Genomic DNA, 20,941 nt, shown 5'->3' with positions numbered 1-20,941 from the left:
TTGGAAGTCAGGGTAATCCACTGACAAGGTTTGATTTTCTCTTTGGAGACAGCTTTCTCACTCTCGGGGTTTGCTCGTCATTTAAAGACTTGGCATTATATATCAGCATGAATGGGAGGAAAAAGTGTTTTATTTCAGTCACACGTCAGCTTGGTGAAAGGTATGTGGAGGGGTCATTATATTACTCCATCTATTCTGTCTGTGCTTCTAATTCTTCATTCTAATAATAATGAATCTGATGAGGGGGAAACCCCTGATGGTGGTGAGGGGCTGGCTGAGTCATCGCTCGCTCTTGCAGGTGTGAAGTGCAGGGGACAAGAACCTCTGCTTTCTGAGGTTCGGGGCCTCCTTTCCCCTGCTGTCTTGCCTGGCTGGTTTTTCCTAGCACCTCTCCCAGGAGCTGGGAGAGTGTGGCCGCTCTTTCACAGCGGGAAGTAGAAACGGTGCCCATTTTTTGAAGGTGTGATTCAGTTCAGTGCTTGGAGGATGTCGTCTTCACACAGTGTGCGTTGTTTCCGGAATCTGTAGATTTGGCTTCCAGACCGTTATGCTGTGCTTGGGTATGCAGTGGCAGCATTTTCCAGATAGAATCTCACACACGTGAAAGCCTGAGTTTGCAGGAAAAAGTATATCAGATAAAATGAGGATGCGTCGAAAAGGTGGTGCTTATCCTACGTAGGGGCTGTGTCATGATGCCACAGAATATTCTAAGCAGGAATCCTGGTTTCATCAATTTAGGCATACAAAACGGCATTTTTACAGACATGAAGAGTCTATGCAATTTCAAAATATTTCAAGAAATCTTTGTATTTTAATGTCTTAAAGTTAAAAAAAAAAACGCCCCACTGTCTCACTGAGCACTGCCACGCTGCTGCAGTTTCGCAGCAGGGCCCTTGCCTGCTGCTGTGATAATGGCAGTGGTGCCTGAGAGGCTAGATGACGTCTCCCAGTTGTTTGAAGGTGAGTCTGCTATTAACCAATAGCAAGTATATGTTTCATCAGACTGAAATTCATTGAGAAAATATTCTTTAAAAAAAAGTCTCTTTAAAAAAATGACTGTAAAAGTCTACATCTTTTCTTGTGCATTCAACTCAAAAAAAGATAGGATCCAGTAAATGTACCTGGAAAATATTTACGGTCCAAGCTTCTTCCTGTAGGGTCTGTGAGTATCTCACTGAGAGATTTGGAGCAAGCTCCTGGAAGCCCTCTGAAGCTCCATTTTCTCACTCACTAAAGTGGTCTTACCAGATCATTTGTCCCTCCCTACTATGAAGGAGGCTGTGATCCAGAAGTATTTGGAACAGTTATAATTGTGACATTAATAAATAATAAGCAGCACTTTACAGTTTATTTCCAAGCTAAAAGCACTTGGAAGGTTCTGAGGTTTAGTTCTAAAAATCTTAGGTAAGAGTTGCTGACAAAGCACTATATATATATATATATATATATATATATATATATATATATATTGCATTTTTATTTTTATTTATTTTTTATTAGTTTTTTTATTTTTTTAATTTTAAAATCTTTAATTCTTACATGTGTTCCCAAACATGAACCCCCCTCCCAGCACTATATTTTAAAATTATATTTAAAGCAAAATGGGAAGATAGTCTTCAGGCTGATTTAGTAGTTAAATTCCAGCATCTGTACTGTAGCTATACATCATTTTTCATGGCTTTCTGCTAGAACTGAGGCATTAGAAGGAGCACTGGCTTTTGCATATTTTCAGGTTAGATTTTTAAAGAAAACATCACATTTCAGGATCCCCTTCACTTTTCTCCTGCGAGAATGTGATATTTGAAAAGTAAGCCAGAGGAATAAGTGAAACATTTGGTTAACATGTGTTTGATCCAGGCTTCTGTTTTTAGGTTCAGAAAATTCAGTTGGTTATTTTCCCAGTTTGATTTTCTTAAAATTCGGTTTTTTTAAATTTCCCTAGAAGATTGACGGTGACAATAATCATGATTAAAAAGAAATCGAAGTCCCCTTTTAGCCGTAGAACTCATATCCATGTATCTTCTTGGAGTGCTTTTCCTGTATTTTGTGTTAAATATGGGAAATGAAAGTTTAAATTTCAAATGCACAGGTTAAACATGAATTGGAACCCATACTCCAGTATGAATGAATTATCGATTCATATTAATAACCAGTGTCAGTAGCCAAGTGGAATTGTGAATTCCAGCTATCTTGGTTATGGAGGTCTTCGTGCTACACGTGGTGGTGGTGGTTTAGTCACTAAGTCGTGTCCGACTCTTGCAACTGTGTGGAATGTAGCCTTCCAGGCTCCTCTGTCCATGGGATTCTCCAGGCAAGAATCCTGGAGTGGGGGTGCCATCGCCTTCTCCATACTGAACGTGTAAGACGGTATTAAGAGGTTTGAACAGTGATTGGTGGTGGTTTAACACACGATTCTCTAGATTGCTTTTCGCCTATCTTCCCCATCAACTCCTGAAATTTAGTTGTAATCTAATTGTAAACTTGATCAACTGACCAAGACCACTGTTACAAGACATAAAGACAATTGTTATCAGTCCAATGCCCAGACTTATAAGCTGTTTATCCTTCTTTTGTTGTTCATTATACAAATTCTTCTTCTCAGTGTGGTGTCCCGAAAGCATAATCTTGATTCACAGTATCTCCTGTGTTTTTAAATGTTCTCCAAATGATAGAATTGGCTGTGTAGGGAAGCCGAAGTTTTTATACAGTTTCTCTTAGAGAAATAAAATTCTTTATCCTAGATCCAATGTCCACTTTTACCAAGACGATTGCTGAGGTTATAGGCGGCGTCTCTGTTAAAAAGCATTGCTTTCTGTTAACTAGAAATGTGCAAGCAAGCCAGCGTGCCATTGCCTTAATTGCAGAAATGATCCATACTGCCAGTCTGGTCCACGATGATGTCATTGACGATGCAAGTTCTCGGAGAGGAAAACACACCGTTAATAAGATCTGGGGTGAAAAGAAGGTATGTGCGGCTTTTTGGTTTTTTTCATCTTTCATATTAAATGCCACACTCTTTGGATTGCATTTATTTTTCAGATTTGTCTCAAATGATGAAAATGTGTTTCGTCAAATGTGGTCTTCTAGCTTTCAAAATAGTTTCTTGTATATAGTTTTCATCTATATACAGATGTTTGATTGTAGATAACACCATAGAAAGATAAACATACTATTTCTGTTTAATCACAGTTTTACATGGAATTTGGTTAAGGAAAGCATATTTGTAGTTATCCAAAAAGTGTCTCTTATGAGGAATCACACATTTTACTCGGGCTCAGATTACTCAGATTCACCTGAATTACTTCACCACATGTGAGAGTGTCAGGGCAAGTAAATAAAACTAAAAAAAAAAATTATAAATATACAAGCACACGCACACACATATTCCCTCTCCATTCCTTCCCGTCCCTCACATGTCTGTAGTACCTGGTTCCCACCCGTTTGCCAGTCATATTCAGAGAAGAAATAATGCCCTAATTACTGTGTTGACATGCTGGTTTTGCTTTAGTATACACAGTTCTGTTGTATAATCAAGTGTGCATTTTCAATTGTAAGCCTCTTATCACCAATTTCAGATGAAAAGGTTTTGTGTCCTGTGACATGTCCTGCAGTTTGCTGTGTCCATTTTCAGGGCCTGCTCTAGAGCCGTTACTACTTGAGCGCTTGGGCAGAGGAGGCTAAGTGAACAAGTTGGCGTTTTCTCCTGCCTGGCCCCCTCTCGTGAGTGCCTCTGCTGTTGGGGGCCTCCTGAGTGCAAATGGGAGATCGTGTTTCTACCCTCACCGCCTCTTTCAGCTGCGAGGCTGGTCCACCCTGCCCGGGGCCACCTCCGCTTCCCTGCCCCTCAGACAAGACTGCGTGTTAGCAGTAAAGGTCCATTCACACAGTACCTCCTCCATGAGCCCTGGTTTCCCTGCCTGTGTCTCTAGCCCTGCTTTCCTTTCACCCCTCATCACAGCCATCCCCAGTCTGGCAGCTTCGCTTCCCTTTTGGCCTCGGATGCCGGGAGCCAGCACGAGTAGGTCCAGCGAGGCTCCCTTAAGGCCCGACTCGCCTTTGCCAGTTAACCTCATGGCCTTTGCCACAGGCGGGACTCCTCGTGCTGGCTTTGGGCACTCGGGGATCCCTAGGGCCGAGAGAGGGAAGAAGCAGGAGCTCGGAGGTCCTGAGCCTTCAGCTGCTCGAGCTGTAGGGTGGAGGCGGATGTGTGTGTGCCTGTAAGTCGTGATGTGTACAGTGACTTTATCAGTGTGTATTTATAGTTATGTCAGGATCCCTCATACAGTGTATGTTGTATAAAATGATGTTTAGTTGGTAAACAAACTGAACATCACTAATTTTTAAATGCCAGAGAACTAATAGACAGTGAACACTTGGAACTTCTCTGGTGGTCCAGCAGGTAAGACTCCACGCTTCCACTGCAGGGGCCATGGGTTCAGTGCCTAGCTGAGGAACTTAGGTCCCACATGCGGTGTGAAATAAGGACTGAGAATGTGGTCATGTTGCATAGTCTAGGGATTAAAATTTCCATGAACTCTATCATTTATAACTACTCTTTAACGCTTATGCATGTCTTTAAGTATGCAAATTAGTATACTTGATTATAGCATATAATTCAATCATATGATTTATAATTAGTTGCAAACACAGTGCAAAGGTTTAACTGATCATCTAAAGAAGATTGAAAAAATATCGATGCGTGTTCAGTGAAAAACATATTTTGTTCTGGAATGAGAGGCTGTGTAATAGTGCACTGAGGGCTTTGAACTAGGAGCCCGGGTTCCTTGGTTTAGTTTTCACTGAGCAAAGCATGTGTGGGGCCATGGTGTGTGCCAGGTACTAGCTGGGCGAGTCACAGTCTGTGCCCTTAGGGGTTTGGCAAACAGGAAGAAAGTGGGAAGAGAGCAGTACCCAAGGGGTGCTGTGCTCACAGGTCAGACCGAGGGGTCTCAGTGGACCTCCTGCAGGTACCGCCGGAGCTAACCCTGCACACGAGTCGCCAGGTGAAGGGGAGGGGCTTTTTGAGCAGAAGAAACAGTAAGTGCAGAGGCGCAGCCACACAGTGTGAGGGGAGAACGAACGGTCCAGAACTAAATGAAGGCAGTGGGATGCATTTTGTGGTGGCCAAGGATGAAGCCAGGGGGTCAGGCACTTCCCATCTCCAGGCGTTCATTTCTTCAGCTCTCAACTAGAGAGACCGGCTGGATAATCTCTGAGAGCCCAGAGATTCCAAACAGGGTCCCAGATGTGTAAAATAATCCCGCCAAGGAAGAGGGAAAACAGACCCAGGGTGAGCCCTGCCTCCCTCCCATTCTGGACTTCTCTCCTGGGACACTTCTCTCTGAAGGTTTTTCTTCTTTTCTAGGCTGTCCTTGCTGGTGACTTAATTCTTTCTGCAGCATCAATAGCTCTGGCGCGAGTTGGAAATACAACTGTTATATCTATTTTAACCCAAGTGATTGAAGATTTGGTGCGTGGTAGGTTAATTCTGACTTTTCTTCTTTGTTCATTCTTAGTATTTTACCAGCCCTCCCCCCGCAAAAAAGCCCAAAAAACAAAACCCCTCACCTGACCACTTTCCTTCTTTGCAGGTGAATTTCTTCAGCTCGGGTCAAAAGAAAACGAAAATGAAAGATTTGCGCACTACCTTGAAAAGACTTTCAAGAAGACTGCAAGTCTGATCGCCAACAGCTGTAAAGCAGTATGTACGTTCTGTTTCTTTCCAAGTTAAAAAAAAAAAGCCTCCTGGCTCTTTCTTGGGCTAATTCTCATAGAAAAAGTTGCACTGGAAAAATCTTACAATAGTGACCGAAATCCCAAGAGTAACTGAGAAAAGAATTGCATCCCCAGACAGCAGAGAACTTCTGCTATGGTTTTCATTTTTGCTGTTTAGGCATCAACTTTCATCTCTCCTCCTAGGAGTTGAATCAAAACAAGCTTTCTAATATATTCCCCAATCTGATTTCCAAATGGGTGCAACATTTTGAACAACTAATCATAAATGGTCTCCCTCATGGTTACCACACACTGTTTTGTACATTTTACGTGTAAAAAGTTATAAAGTGCTATGCTGTGTTCTTAAATATTGACCTGGGCGAAAATATCCAACTAATAGATTATACCAGTGTTCTGTATCCTCTTCTATGAGTAATAAATCCCTCCCAGTTATCTGGAAATAAAAAAGCCCTTCTGCTTCTGAGTATAAGCTGAGGCTGAACCATAACTTTTCTGTACCCATTGCTTTCTCAGTGGCCTTCCCTCCACTCTTCACATAATTCCCTTTTTTGAAAAATCAATGTTGTCTTTAATCATTCAGTGCTAGCCCATGAATGAGAGACAGTTCTCTGCCTAGAATTATTCATCTGACCGTCTTTCAGCCTAGCAGACACACAGGAAGAAAACTGGGCCAAGTAAGAGTCCTGTGATTAAAGCAGCAAGAAGGGGAGACTCCTAAGGGGCAAGTGTCAGTTCGTGATACACTGTGTAACATAATCACAGTTGCAGAGAGCTTTTTCTCAGACCTCTCAGGTGAAAAAGCCCCTTGCCAGTAATGTGTCTGGAAAAGTGTCAAGAAATGTGTAATTGTAATTGAGCCAAAAAAGAATGAGGACAACATTTCTTCCTAAAAAGACCCAGTTGAAACCCAGAGGAATGTGAATTATGTAGAACACGATGGCCACAATCTCAGCCATTTTTGTCTTTTTATTGAAAGAGCATTTTTTTCTTAATTTCCCAGAAATTGTGACTGTGGTTTTCTAAAAAAAGAGAGACAAAAATAGGATAGGCCTGAGAATGCTTAATTTAAAACAACAAAAAAAAAGATTTAAAATGGTGGCCTTCAATCTTAATTAATCTTAAGAACACTGGTGTTTCATTGCTCATCATACCCTTGATGGCCAATGTCTCCGTGAAGCGGGAGGCCCAGGCTCACTAGTGTGTTAGGTGACGGGGAAATCTTCACAGGCCTGAGGCTGCAGAGAGAAGCACAGCCGTCAGTGGGGCAGCTGGCTCTGAAACACTGAGGGTCATTGTCCGCAGAGTGGACATTCCACAGGGCAGCAGCCCTTGCTGCCCCGAAGCCAGAACGGGAGCATGCGCTCGGCGAGCCACGCCATCGGGGAGGGACTGCATTCGCTGTCCTCCACTTAGGAAGCCAAAGCCAGGGTTGCGCGTGTATTCGTTCATAAAGAGGACCTCGTCCCTCACAGGTGGGCAAGTACAAGTGGGCCTGCAAGTTAATAGGGCTCGACCCTCATTAAAAATGAAATGTCTCAGGCTGTCCACCAGGAGGCAGGCTGCTATCAGCCCTGAACTGCCCACTTTTCTTGTGATTTACTCCTGAGCTCCAGAGCTGTTAGAATAATAAAGCAGAATGCTAGTGTGAGCTCCCTGAATAAAAGTTTCTATATATAAGTGCCTATGGGGAGAGATGTTCCAGAGGTGTTATATATTCCAAACTGCTGTTTTTATGTGATTTTGGTATTTAAAACGCAGACACGTGGGCTCTAAGAGAACAGATGCAAAGCAAATTAGAGACACCAAAAAGAAGGGCTAAGAATTTAAACATCAGAATCATTAGAGAGGAATAATGAAGTTCAGGATGTCATGGCAATTTGATGGAAACCTCACGGCTTACAGTTCATTGTCCTAAGGACCGTTTAGTGGAAAATGGTATTAAATCTGAGAGGGCTGTTGAGGATTGTTTTGGGACACTGACTGACGTTAAAATAGAAGTAACCTTAAAAGGTGATTGGCTCTTTGTTTCTGTACATAGTTACGCAAAATACATTGTGTAGTTTACCAGTGAACGCTGTGCCTTGTTCCCCAGAAAACCTCATGGGAATTAGGCCAGAGGGGTCTGGTGGCCCACCCAGTGTTTTCCAGTCAGACAGTAGCTGAGCGGAGATTTGAACCCAGAGCTGGGTATGATAAGCCTGCAGTTTCATGTATTCATTCATCTTCTCGTTTTCTTCCCTCCTGAATTTCTGTTCTCTCGAGTGCGGCATGTGGCCTGCAATCAGTGGACTGTCTTCCTGGTGCCTTATTGTCAAAGCTACAGAGGGCCGCCCCAGAACCTTGGTTTGTGGGTCATAGCTGTAGAACGCCCATTTTTTTATTATGATATTCTTATCTAATCTACACATAGTCCTTATTCAAATGTTAATAGTTCTCATAATATTGTTAGAACAAATGGGAACATTGTTTTCTGGCCCAGGATCTATACTAGGATCTCATGTTGCATTTAGTTGTCAAGAATCTTTTTTTTTTTTTTTAATTTGAAATATAGTTGTATTTTTGGAGAAGGCAATGGGACCCCACTCCAGTACTCTTGCCTGGAAAATCCCCTGGATGGAGGAGCCTGGTAGGCTGCAGACCGTGGGGTCGCTAAGAGTCGGACATGACTGAGCGACTTTACTTTCACTTTTCCCTTTCATGCATTGGAGAAGGAAATGGCAACCCACTCCAGTGTTCTTGCCTGGAGAATCCCAGGGACGGGGGAGCCTGGTGGACTGCCGTCTCTGGGGTTGCACAGGGTCGGACACGACTGAAGCGACTTAGCAGCAGCAGCATAGTTGTATTTTAGGCATATAGGAAAGTGATTCAGTGATATATATATATAGACAGATATATGATTATTTCCACTATAGGTTATTATAAGGTATTGAATATAATTTTCTGTGCTGTGTAGTAAATCCTTGTTGTTTATCTGTTTGCTTACAGTAGTTTCTGTCTGTTAATCCCATATTCCTAATTTATCCCTGCATGCAGTGGGAAACATAAGTTTGTTTGCTATGACTCTGTTTCTGGTTTGTATTCAGTGATTCATTCTTATTATTTTTTAGATTTCACATATCAGTGATGTCATATAATATTATTTTTCTCTGACTTACGTTGCTTAGTATAGTATTCTCAAGTTCCATCCATAGTGCTGCAAATAGCAGTATTCCGTTCCTTTTTGTGACGATATTCCTCTCTGTGTGTGTGTGTGTGTGTGTGTGTGTGTACACACACCTTCTTAAGCCAGTTTTCTATTGCTGGGCACTTGGGTTGCTTCCGTGTCTTGGCTGTGTAAGACTGCTGCCATGCACACTGGGGTGTGTGTCGCAGACGTGGCACTAGGCTGTGGTGTGGAGTGGGCTGTGCTGGGGGCCTGGGCACCGTGGCTGTGGTGTGGAGTGGGCTGTGGCCTGGGCTGCCTCTGTGGTCGGCCTCTCCCAGGACCTGTTGGCCCAGATCCAGCTCCAAGCAGGGGTGTGGGGTGGGCAAACCAGAGCTGTTGGCCGGGGAGTGAACCGCTGTGTGCTCCTCCCCAAGCCCCATGGTTAACATGGTTGCCTGTTTTCCCACAGCCACGCTAACCAAATGTAGCCTTAGACTTGAGTGTTTGACAATCTGACAGATGAGAAATGGTGTTACAATGAGAGTTTTAATTTACATCTCTTTTCTCGGTGAAGTAGAACTCCTTTTAAGAGGCTAAAGGGCTGTTTTCAGTTCTTTAATTTTTGTGAATTGTATATTCATGTCTCTTGCCCATTTTCTTGATGGGTGGTTGGTCTTTTTCCCTTATCAGTTTTAAAGAGTTCTTTATATGTGAAGAATATTAGCCCTTTATCTGTGATTTTATGTTGAAAAAGTTTTCTCCCAGTGTTTTCCATTGGTTTCTGCCGACCACCTATTTTGGTATTTTTTCAGTATAATGGTGGAGCTCCAATAATCTCCATTATTTTTAATAAATAAGACCACAGTACGTATGTTAACTCTCATAGTGATGTAAACACACCCTTTAAAGACAGAGATGCTCAATAGATGTCAAGGGCTGTGCCCTTGTCGATGTGATCTTTCTGACGGTTTTGAGGAAAGGTGTAGAAGAGTCTCCTGAGAGGTGTGGTCCTTACCCCCCACCCTTGACTCGTGCGTCCCATGGCCTGGCTGTGGACCTGCTTCAAACAGAACAGTTACCTGAGCTCCGCTCTGCCCTCCCCATCGCTCTACCCTCCCCAGGACTCAGATGGGGGGCATCTCTCTGAGGCTGAGACGAGATGCGTGCACGTCAGCCTGCCTCCTTTCTGGTTTGTGTTGGTCCCTTTTGACTTTCCTAGTCAGACAGGCCTCACGGGGCAGGGGCAGCAGGGGAGAGGTGCTCTTCATGTCGTCATGGGGAAATCTGAGCAGCAGTGTCCCTTTATTGCCTGGCTTTGGGGGAGCAGCGAGGCGGACTCGGGGCTCTCTGCTTCCTGAGCGCCATGACCGGCCTCTCTACTTTGAGGCCCATTAAAGGTCCCGCGTGATCGGGACCAGTCTCTGAGGCAGACCGCCCGGGTTCGGTCCTGATTTCGCCATCTCCTCATCCTGTGACGCCTGGTCCCCGCTGTGTCTCAGCGCCGGCCTCCTCAGTGAGTGGCAACGTGAGAAATCTCAGGAGAGCGCCCGGCAGAGTGCTCGGTGGCTGCTGGCTTTCACCCTCACCAGCCCCAGAAGAGGCATCTGTGGGCTGCTGTGAGATCTAGGGCGGTGCACAGTGCGTATCGTGTGCAGTCCAGGCATTGTCATCCATTGAGTTCAGAAATAGAATGGCGCTTTTAAAAATCTTCGACTTCTCAGGAAGGAAGTTTGTATTTCTGTGCTGCTTTGCGCATAGGAAATCGCATCGCCCTCTACAGAACTGCTTTATGAGTTATTTCTGTCTAGAAAGGGGATGTCTTTGTTTTCTGGGCTCAGCGTGTCCCAGGCTGCCCGAGCCTGGCTTTTCACTCGTTCTCTCAGCCAGGTTGATGCATTTTTTGACTTCTTTCACAGGAGCAGACCGGGACACTCCCCGGCTCCTGTAGGCACAGCAGTGGAGGAGGAGGGCTGCTCACAGTCTCGGCAGACACTCGGGGTTACAGCTAGATGCCTGCGGTGTGCAGAGAGCCAGCCTCTGCTGTAGGTGCTTGTGAGCCTTGGTTTTACAGACGAGGAAACTGAAGCACAGACAGGATCACGAAGGTCACGTGCTAACTGAGGGGCAGAAGCACAGCCCCCCAGGCTCACTGTGGCGCCCACCTGCCTGTGCCCAGCAGGGTCCCCCATGTCCCCAGAGGCCGATGAAGGTGTGGGCTGAGGTCAGACAGGAGGCCTGGAAGAGCTCTGTCTGGCTCTCGGGGCCAGCCCAGGCCCTCTCTCCCCTGGAGGAGTGTTCTCCCCAACCCCACCCCATTCTCTGAAGTGTGGCCGGGCCTGCTTTGCATGCTTAGCAGAGCAGCGGGAAAAGTGCTGAGTGACCAGCGCCAGCCAGGCTTTTCGAGTTTTACAGAAGACTTAGAAGTCCTATTCCCTCACTGAACAGGGGGAAAAGCGTTTATACAGTTACCTGACTTCTTGTGAGAGAAACAGGGAAACAGTAGGACCGGGGACTGTCCTTAGGTAACGGAAGAACCATACCTGTGTCTGAAGCATGAGGCTTGAGGCTGTTAACAGACACCAAGAAAAAACAGCTTTTCAGAATCAAGTGAAATCACCAAAAATGATTATAAGGACTACAAATAGGGAAATGAAGTATGACCGCATCCTGTGTGTGATTAGATCAGATCTCTACTTCTAAAGTAAGGGCAAGTCAGTAGAAAAATAAAAATGCCAACAGTTGGGCCAGGTTTGCCAGGCGCTGGAAGACAGCATTTCAGATACTGCAGTCTGTTTGGTTTGCACATCAGAAAGACTGACTGGCAGGACTGGTCTTTTTTTTTTTCTTTTGAAATTCGCTGAGTTGTGTCCAACTCTGCGACCCCATGGACTGTCCATGGAATTCTCCAGACCAGAATACTGGAGTGGGTAGCCTTTCCCTTCTCCAGGGGATCTTCCCAACCCAGGGGTCGAACCCAGATCTCGTGCATTGCAGAACTGGTCTAGTCCTATCTCTTTTTTCCCTAAGCGGTGGGAAAGATGGCCTGTCTAGTGAAAGGAGGTGGGAAAGGCGAGTCTTCTTGAAATTTAAGAAAACAGTCTGAGACTGAAGTCCTTTATTCCACAGGTCAGGCACACAGGTACCCTGTCTGTGATTGGTCTCCGGAGAGCAGTCTCCTGGCTGCACACCCAGCTCATGGCCCCTTTCCTGAGGAGGAGGAGGTGCGAATCCCCGTGGGGCCGCCCCCCTGCCTCTGCCCTCCAGCAGCTTACCTTGGGATCCTCTGTTTCAGGTCTCTGTCCTGGGATGCCCTGACCCAGCAGTGCATGAGATTGCCTTTCAGTACGGGAAGAACGTGGGCATCGCTTTTCAGGTTGGTCTACTGCTCTGGAGGGGTGCGGTCCAGCGGGCAGGGCGGTGGGGACACCGGTGTGGCGGGGCTGTGACAGCCCTTTGTTCTCCAGCTGATAGACGACGTCCTGGACTTCACCTCGTGTTCTGACCAGATGGGCAAACCGACCTCGGCCGACCTGAAGCTCGGGTTAGCCACTGGCCCTGTCTTATTTGCTTGTCAGCAGGTAGGTTTTATGCACTTCCCTGGGACACACTTCCGGGAGGCCCTGTGGGACTGGTACCTGCCAGGCACAGCTGATGGGAAGGTTAGATGAGGTGGGAGCGTTTCTAATAGACCAGAGTTCTAGATGTGATCCCAAGTATAGGACTGAAGCATCCAAGCCAGTCATTCTTGCCTTGAACTCTGGCTCCTTGCCTGTAACATGGAGAAGATTATAAACTTCCGTGCAGGGCCACTGTAAGGGTTACCTGAGATGACGTTCATGGAGATACTGTGTGCATTAAGTGCCTTGCGCATTTAAGGAGGCACTGCGATCACTTCTGTGTTCTTGGGCACTGACAGGGTGGGTAGTTTCCACATCTCCATTGTAGGGCTGGACTTCGTATATCAGAGCCCCTTAAACAGGCACAGGAAGGCCCCCAGCAGGAGTAATTTTCCAGTTCTAGAAATTTAACAGGACTGTTGGCTGCTCTTAGCGAGCCTCTGCCATTGCCTCAAAAATGTCAGGAGCAGAGGGATGCACTGGGACCACAGTTTCTTCTTTGTCCAGACTGAGGGGCTGTCCATTAAGCAAGGAAGTAAAGCTGCCATCATCTTCCCCTTAATATGCATGGAAAACTGGAAGCTTTGAAGCCTCGGTGACTCGCAGGGCGGACCCTTCCAGATCCTGCTCTGGCCCCCGGCCACGCTGCTTCTGGCTTGCCAAATGCTCTTTGAAAGAAGTAGGACATTAGCTGGTATTTGGACTTCTTTCTAATAGATTTTCATCTTCGTATTTAATTCATTATTTAGCAAAGCTAAATGTTCATCACCAGGCTGTGAAATTTAGAATTAGCTCTTTGGTCCAGAATGTTGTAACTTGTATCTTCAGCAGACGCTGAAGATTTTGCCTCCATTTCTCTCAGAATTTACAAAGATAAATCATGTTTACCATAGACCTCAGTGGTTCCATTTTTTTTTTTCCTTATGGTCAGATTTTTGCAAATTGGATCCATTTTGATATTCCAAAAACCAGTGACCTTACTTTTGCTCAGTTTCTGGTGTAAGAAAACAGAGTCTTGTCTTGTAGCCGTAAACAGGGTGATACTCAGAGAAGGCGAGTACCTGGGGGCAGCAGGGGATGGAAGAGCGAGGCTGGGGACAGAGGTGCTGGGGACAGGCTCTGGGTGGCCTCTCGGGATGCTGAGGCAGAGGTGAGAAGTGTGAGGTCTACTAGGAGTGGCTCCTTTCTTCTGACTTGCCCAGCCAGAAGTCAGAGCGACACGTTCTGACAAAAATCTGTCAAATTACCTTGTGTGCATTAAAGCGTGAGTGACGGACTTATTTTAACCATGAGCTCACAGAAAAACAGAGGATTCACGAGCCACGTCCATGTAAGGCCTCTGATTAGAAAGAGGTGGCACTGGCTGCAGACCCGAGGCTCCTTCCCGGGCCCCGGTGAGGAAAACGAGGGTGAGGAGCCACAAGCTGGGCCCGGCACTCTGAGCTGCTGCCCCCAGTCCCCGGGTTAACAGGATGCCTGGGGAACGCGTGTCTCCCTGAAGAAGCCTGCAGTCTCTGAAAGCCTCAGAGGGCTGTGCTGTCAGAAGTCTGCCCAAGTCTACGTAACTGTCCTGAGCCCCTGGGACTCAAGTAAACAGTAGGGTCCCACTTCAGCCTTAGGATGGAGAATGTTTGCCTCTTCTGATTGTGTTTGACCATGAATGTATTTCAGAAGAAACACATTTACTCAAAGGAGTATCACTAATTCTGCCTGCAGATATGGAGGGGGTGACGTCGGAGGGCAGTGGACCACTCCCACAGGTTTTGTCAGTTGTCTACAAAAGATTAAGAAGTGATGGTTTTTTTAAAAAAGGAAAAGGGACAAACAGAAGCATGCAGTGTACGAAAGCACAGTTCTGTATCACTGGCACACCCCAGCATTGCGAGGCACACACTCACCCTCACTGGCCAGGCTTCTCCCACCCGCCCAGAAAAGGAGTTAAAAGGCATGGCCTTTGGAGTGAGGCCGAGCAGGATGATGCTCCAGACAGGACTGGAGTCTGCTTGTTTCCTAAGCAGACTGATTGTTCTGTCTTGTGGTGTATGGGCCTACAGTTAGTCAAATGTTTTAGTTCTTTTCAAATAAAACATCACGTCTAGGTTCTACTAGTTCACGCTGTCAAAAATGAAGATTCTTGGTCAGAAATTTGTCAAGGTTTGTGGGGCTAAAAATGGCTTGGGATAAAACAAGTTCTATAACATGAGACTGTGCAGTATCTCCACTGAAGGCAAACGCATTGCTCTTAACCTCTGATCTCACAGCTCCTCTGTGGGGAGGTAGTATGTCCCTTCTACAAATAAGAAAGTGATGCTCAAACTTGGCCAGAATGAAACCTCGGGTAAATGGTGCAGCAGGCAGTTAAACACTTTGCATCCTCTTAGACCAGTGTCGTGTCCCCACATGCTCAGTATTTCTGCTGCTGCCTGTGGGGATTAGGGCTGGTAACCAAAGGGCCCGTCTGAGTCCCCAGAGGCCACCCAGAGCAGGGAACTGGCTTCTCCCATGCTGGAAAGGCTCTGAAGACACTCAGGAGTCTGTGTCAGCCTTCGCTGTTTGCCCATTTAGTGGAGTGATTCCAAGATGCATGTCGTCTTTTTCCATAGGTAGGTGTGTTTTGTTTGCTTGCAGACTAATTATTCTTCGAATTTTTCCACTTAAGAACATTGAGTTTCATTGCACCAGGACAAGCAACCTTGGGAGACCACTCTTCCTTTCATCTAGCATGCTGACGTGTCTTACAGTTGGGTTTTTGTTGATAGAAACCCCTTCTGTTTGGAACGCACTATGTCTGAAATCTCTCTGAAGGGGTTTTTCGGTCAACTGGGAATTTAAGAAAATCTTCCTCACTTCTGGGGAAGTCCCAGAGATGACAGCATGCGCCCATGTGTATGTGTGCACATACTATACTAGCTATAAAAAACACAAAGCTTAACATTAAAATCTTTAAAGAACAGAGGTTGGATTTCAGCATCTTCAGAAACCAAATGGAAGTTGTTTTCTTTTTTGGTGAGATTATATTTGTTCCCAAATACCCTTGAAAAGCTCTCTCCTTCCTTCTTCTGTATCTCTTCCTTCTGTGATCAGTCAGCAGACTTAAATGTCAGCCTGTAGTCAAGCTTCCAACTGCCGACAGCACCGCCACCAGCCCCGCACCAGCTGCACGGGCTTCTGCTATTGTGAGCGTTGCCGCCTGAGTCACCCCCAAGTTTTGCTTGAGTAACAAGCTCACCACAGTTTACCGACCACCTTTTGTCATTAGTTTATGGACAGACTTCACAGTCAGACTCTGATTTTGGCCACAGGTGACATCCCTCTTAAAATCAGAGCCCAAAGGCCACAAGAACTTTCCTGCTTCTCAGTATGTCTGCAGGCAGGCCACCGCTCCTCCCGCGTGATGCATTTCTCATTTCTTCTCACAAGTTTCTGGAACAGGAACGCCTAGGGGAAGAGTCTGATATTTGCATATTAAAACTGCACATACTTCATGCTTCAAAGGAAAGATGTAGTCAACACTCAATGGAAAAAAATTTTTTTCCCCCAATTTTGCTTTCTCAGTCCTTTTTATAGTAAAAGGAATCAAGAGAAACCCAGTCAGCACATTTTACTCCAGTTGTTGGTACTGCAGGAAAATGCTCATCTCCTGTAAAAAAAGGCAGTGTTACCAGTTGCCGGACCACTATCACATTAGCTTAGAGGATGCGCAGCCTTCTAGAAATCCAGTTGTGAAATGTGGTGTTAAGTAACTGAGACCCAGGCCGACTTGGTTTGACTCTTAGCACTAAAACTGATAGGAGCTTTCCCATGGAGCTTACAATTTTTGTTCTTAAAAGACCAGTCCCTGAAACTAATCACTGGTTTTCATTTAAGAACTAACCAGTTGCCGCTCTTTACATTTCATAAGCAGGTTATCAGCAGCCTCTCCTTTGTCTGGACATGTACTTTGTTCTGAAAGGAACATTCTTCATTCGTCATTTGCTGCCATCGTTGAGATTTTCCTGTGTGACCTATTTTCCTTTCCAGGATTACTAACACCATGGTGGTGCCAGGACAAAGCTGACCTCATCCCCCAGGCGCCCTGCCAGGGCAGCACTGGCCACTGCCCTGAGCACTGCCTGGCCGGAACCACACACCTTGTAACTTCATTTCACGGACTATAAGCTCTTAGAACAGATTTCTGTCATGTAGCTTGGCTCCTCCCTAACATAGACGAGGAGGCAGAGTAGCTCAGCTGCGGCAGCAGCAGGCTTTGAGCTCGAGTCTAGAGGAGATGATTTGGTGTCTTGGCTTCCAGGTTCTGTTCATGGTGACAGTACCTTACCTGGTTGCTAAGTACTACAGGACAGATTTTCTCTTCATTGCACCTTGGACCTGTTTTTTCGTTTTCCTTTTAACTGCTGTCAGCCTAGACTGGTGTTTAGAATTCACTCCAGTAACCTGACTGCCGCTTCTATCTCAGTCTCCTCTAACTCCATGGTTCTCAACCTTGGCTGCATATTAGAAATGCCCGAAGAGTTTTTAAATTATGACGCCGGGGCCAAACCCCAAGCCAGCTGAGTCAGAACCTTAGGGAGCAGATCCAGGCAGCTGCACCGGAAGCCTCCCCAGCTGACTGCAGGGCTCGTGGGTGTCTAGCAGTGCTGCCCCGGTCCCGTCCACGAGCTGGGCTTTTCCTGGGACTCCCTCTGCTCAGAGACCTTGGTGTCTCTCTCAAGTGAGATGCAGTTTAGGACTAAAAGCAGAAGGCTCACCCTCATCTTAGGCCGGTGATTTGATTTTCAGTTTGTAGGCAGGACTGGCATCCCCTGGGAATGCACTAGAAGGGCACCCTCGGGCCCCACGGCTGCTGAGTCATAAACCTCAGGGGAGAGGCCCAGTGGGCCCCCAGTGACTTGGGCAGCCAACAGTTTGAGACCCTGAGGGAAGCAGCAGGTGTTGGGGTGCACGCCGGCTCCTCCCCTCACTCAGCATTGGACCCAGCAGAGAACACGCGGCAGGGCGAGCACAGGCTGAGGCACCTCTCCGCGTGTGGCTCGTCGCCGGGCCTGGAAGGAGGCGTCCTCTTCGCTCTGCTGCTGTAATTGGCTACAGCTCGCTGCTCCCCCGCCCCCATCATTTAAACTGGTGATCACCTTTTTTTTTTTTTTCCAACCTGTTCTTAGAAACTGATGCTTTAACATTTGGTTTCTCCCAAGAGCTCTAAATAGATTTTCTCTCTGGTTAGTTCCCAGAAATGAATGCTATGATAATGAGACGGTTCAGTTCACCAGGAGACGTGGACAGAGCGCGACAGTACGTATTACAGGTGAGACGATTTCAAGAGGAAGAGCGGCAGCAGTAGGTATGGTGCAGCGGAAGAGCTCTTTGGTGACCAACTGTAACAAATTTTAGACACAAGCCCAAGTTTGGTCAGGGAGTGTTCTGTGTTTTCCTCCAAGAGTTTTATTGTGTCTGGCCTATGTTCAGGTCTTTAATCCATTCTGAGTTTATTTTTGTGTGTGGTGTTAGGAGTGTCCTTCCTAATTTCGTTTGACATGAGGCTGTCCAGTTTTCCCAGCATTGCTCACTGAAGAGACTGAAAATCACTGTGTGGTCTCACCTCTTCTGTCAGATGAGGTGGCCACAGATGCGTGGGCTTTCCGTCCTCTGCACTGGCCTGCGTTTGCTTTCATGCCAGTATCACACAGTCTTGATTACTGTTGCTGTAGACTAGGTGCAGTCTGAAGTCAGGGAGCCTGATTCCTCCAGCTTTATTTTCCTTAAGGCAGTTTTGGTTATTCAGGGTCTTCTGTGTTTCCATACAAATTGTAAAATTTTTTGTTCCAATTTTATGAAAAACACCATTGTTGGTAATTTGATAGGGATTGCACTGAATCTATAGCTTGCCTTAGATAACAAAAGTCCTTTTGACAATATTCTTTCGAGAGCATGGTCTCTCCCTCTGTTCATGTTGTCTTTCATTAGTATCTTCGTTTCCTGCATACAGTTCTTTTGCCTTCTTATGTAGGTTTATTCCTAGGCATTTTATCCTTTTTGTTCCACTGGTAAATGGGACTGTTTCCTTAATTTCTCTTTCTGATCTTTCATTGTTAGTGTATAGGAATGCAAGAGATTTCTGTGTATTTTGTGTTGTGCAGCTTTACTACACTTCACTGATTAGCTCTAGCAATTTTTCTGGTGGCATATTGAGGATTTTCTATGTATAGTATCATCGAAAAAGCAAGAGAGTTCCAGAAAAACATCTACTTCTGCTTTACTGACTATGCCAAAGCCTTTGACTGTGTGGATCACAACAAACAGTGGAAAATTCTTAAGAGATGGGAGTACCAGGCCACCTGACCTGTCTCCTAAGAAACCTGTATGCAGGTCAAGAAGCAAAAGTTAGAACCGGACATGGAAAAGCAGACTGGTTCCAAATAGGGGAAGGAGTACGTCAAGGCTATATGTTGTCACCCTGCTCATTTAACTTATATGCAGAGTACATCATGAGAAATGCTGGGCTGGATGAAGCACAAGCTGGAGTCAAGATTGCCAGGAGAAATGACAATAACCTCAGATATGCAGATGACACCACCTTTATGGCAGAAAGTGAAGAACAACTAAAGAGCCTCTTGATGAAATAGGAGAGCGAAAAAGTTGGCTTAAAACTCAGCATTCAGAAAACTAAGATCATGGCATCTGGTCCCATCACTTCCTGGCAAACAGATCACTGCAGATGGTGACTGCAGCCATGAAATTAAAAGACGCTTTCCCCTTGGAAGAAAAGTTATGATGACCAACCTAGACAGCATATTAAAAAGCAGAGACATTACTTTACCAACAAAGGTCTATCTAGTCAAAGCTATGGTTTTTCCAGTAGTCATGTATGAATGTGAGAGTTGGACTGTAAAGAAAGCTGAGCGCTGAAGAATTGAGGCTTTCGAACTGTGGTGTTAGAGAAGCCTCTTGAGAGAGTGCCTTGGACAACAAGGACATCTAACCAGTCCATCCTAAAAGAAATCAGTCCTGAATATTTACTGGAAGGACTGATGCTGAAGTTGAAATCAGTACTTTGGCCACCTGATGCGAAGAACTGACTCATTTGAAAAGACCCTGATGCTGGGAAGGATTGAAGGCAAGAGAAGGGGACGACAGGATGAGATGGTTAGATGGGATCACCAACCCAATGGAAACGAGTTTGAATAAATTCCACAAGTTGGTGATGGACAGGGAAGCCTGCTGCAGTCCATGGGGCCACAAAAAGTTAGACAAGACTGACTGACTGAACTGAACTGACTGATGTATAGTATATCATCTACAGACAATGACGGTTTTACTTTTCTATGCGAGGCAATCACTGTTGAGTAATAGCAGTGAGTGGACATCCTTGTCCTGTTCCTGATCTTGGCAGAAATGCTTTGTTTTTCACCAAGGAGAATGTTGTTTGCTGGTGGCTTATCATAGGTGGCCTTTATGTTGAGTTAGGTTCCCTCTACCCACTTTCTGTAGTTTTTGTCTATCAATTTTGTCAAAAGCTTTTTCTGCATCTATTAGAGATGATCATATCGTTTTCATTCTTCAGTTTGTTCATATGGTGTGTCACACTGATTGAATTGCATATACTGAAGAATCCTTGCATCCCTGGGATAAATCTCACTTGGTCATGATGTACAAACCTGTTATTGGGTTGTCAAATTCAGTTTGGTAGTATCTTGTTGAGAATTTGTGTGTCTAAAATGTGTCATATTTTGAAACACCTGGTAAAGAAAATCTGAGTCCTTTCAATCATGATGCTACAGATACCTTGTTCTGAATGACAGGGAACCGTGCAGAAGAAAATAAAATCAACTATATGTCTTGATTCTGCCATAAACATTCTGACATAATAGAAATAGTAAATATAGTAATTTTATTAGTGTTTAGCTTTTTGAAAGAACCAACATAAAAACATGGTTACAAAATGGAATGCAGATCTCTATAGTGTAAAGACAGGAAAGAGAAGGAGCAGTGGTTTCCTCAGATGAGATGAAGTCAGAAGTTGACGCTACATGATGACAACAGTGATCAATAGAAGAACTGAAGACAAACGGTCTGGTCAAGCTGGGAGACAGTACGGCTGGGCTTAAACCCCTGTCTTAACAGAAAGGCAATAGATAATCAAAACCAACAAACTGGTGCCTTTGGAAGAAGAAACTTGATTTTCATTGTAAGCTCTTCTCTATTATGAATGTATTGTGTTAAGTTGCACTTAGAATTTAACTGCATAAATTTTAATGTAGAACTTAAAAACTAACACTTAAATGAAAAACGGGGGAAACAGATGGCCACTTGGTATTAATGAGTTCACTGCTTGCCATGGTAATAGAATAAAAATGTGCTTCAGTCTGAGGAAAGGGGGAGAGAGACAGAACATTAGAAGCAACGTCCAGCTCTTAATCAGATCTCAAGAGTATGTCTTAACTCATTG

General features: G+C 45.3%; 1 protein-coding gene across 3 annotated transcripts in view; it reads left to right on the top strand.

The window, feature by feature from the left end:
* Nucleotides 1-20,941, top strand: part of PDSS1 (decaprenyl diphosphate synthase subunit 1) — a 42,235-nt gene that overhangs the window by 20,765 nt on the left and 529 nt on the right. The window contains exons 5-10 of one of the 3 annotated variants that reach the window (XM_069547305.1): nt 2,824-2,965; nt 5,366-5,477; nt 5,592-5,701; nt 12,174-12,254; nt 12,346-12,459; nt 17,720-17,800. In XM_069547305.1, the coding sequence (XP_069403406.1) occupies nt 2,824-2,965; nt 5,366-5,477; nt 5,592-5,701; nt 12,174-12,254; nt 12,346-12,459; nt 17,720-17,800 (640 nt within the window). Of the gene's footprint in view, nt 1-2,741; nt 2,966-5,365; nt 5,478-5,591; nt 5,702-12,173; nt 12,255-12,345; nt 12,460-17,719; nt 17,801-20,941 lie in introns of all 3 variants that reach the window. The other 2 variants (XM_069547307.1, XM_069547306.1) reach the window with 2 other exon arrangements.

Source organism: Ovis canadensis, chromosome 13, assembly GCF_042477335.2.
Source record: "Ovis canadensis isolate MfBH-ARS-UI-01 breed Bighorn chromosome 13, ARS-UI_OviCan_v2, whole genome shotgun sequence".
Taxonomy (NCBI): Eukaryota; Metazoa; Chordata; class Mammalia; order Artiodactyla; family Bovidae; genus Ovis; species Ovis canadensis.
Note: the sequence above shows the minus strand (reverse complement) of the source record. Positions and strands in the feature narration are given on the sequence as shown.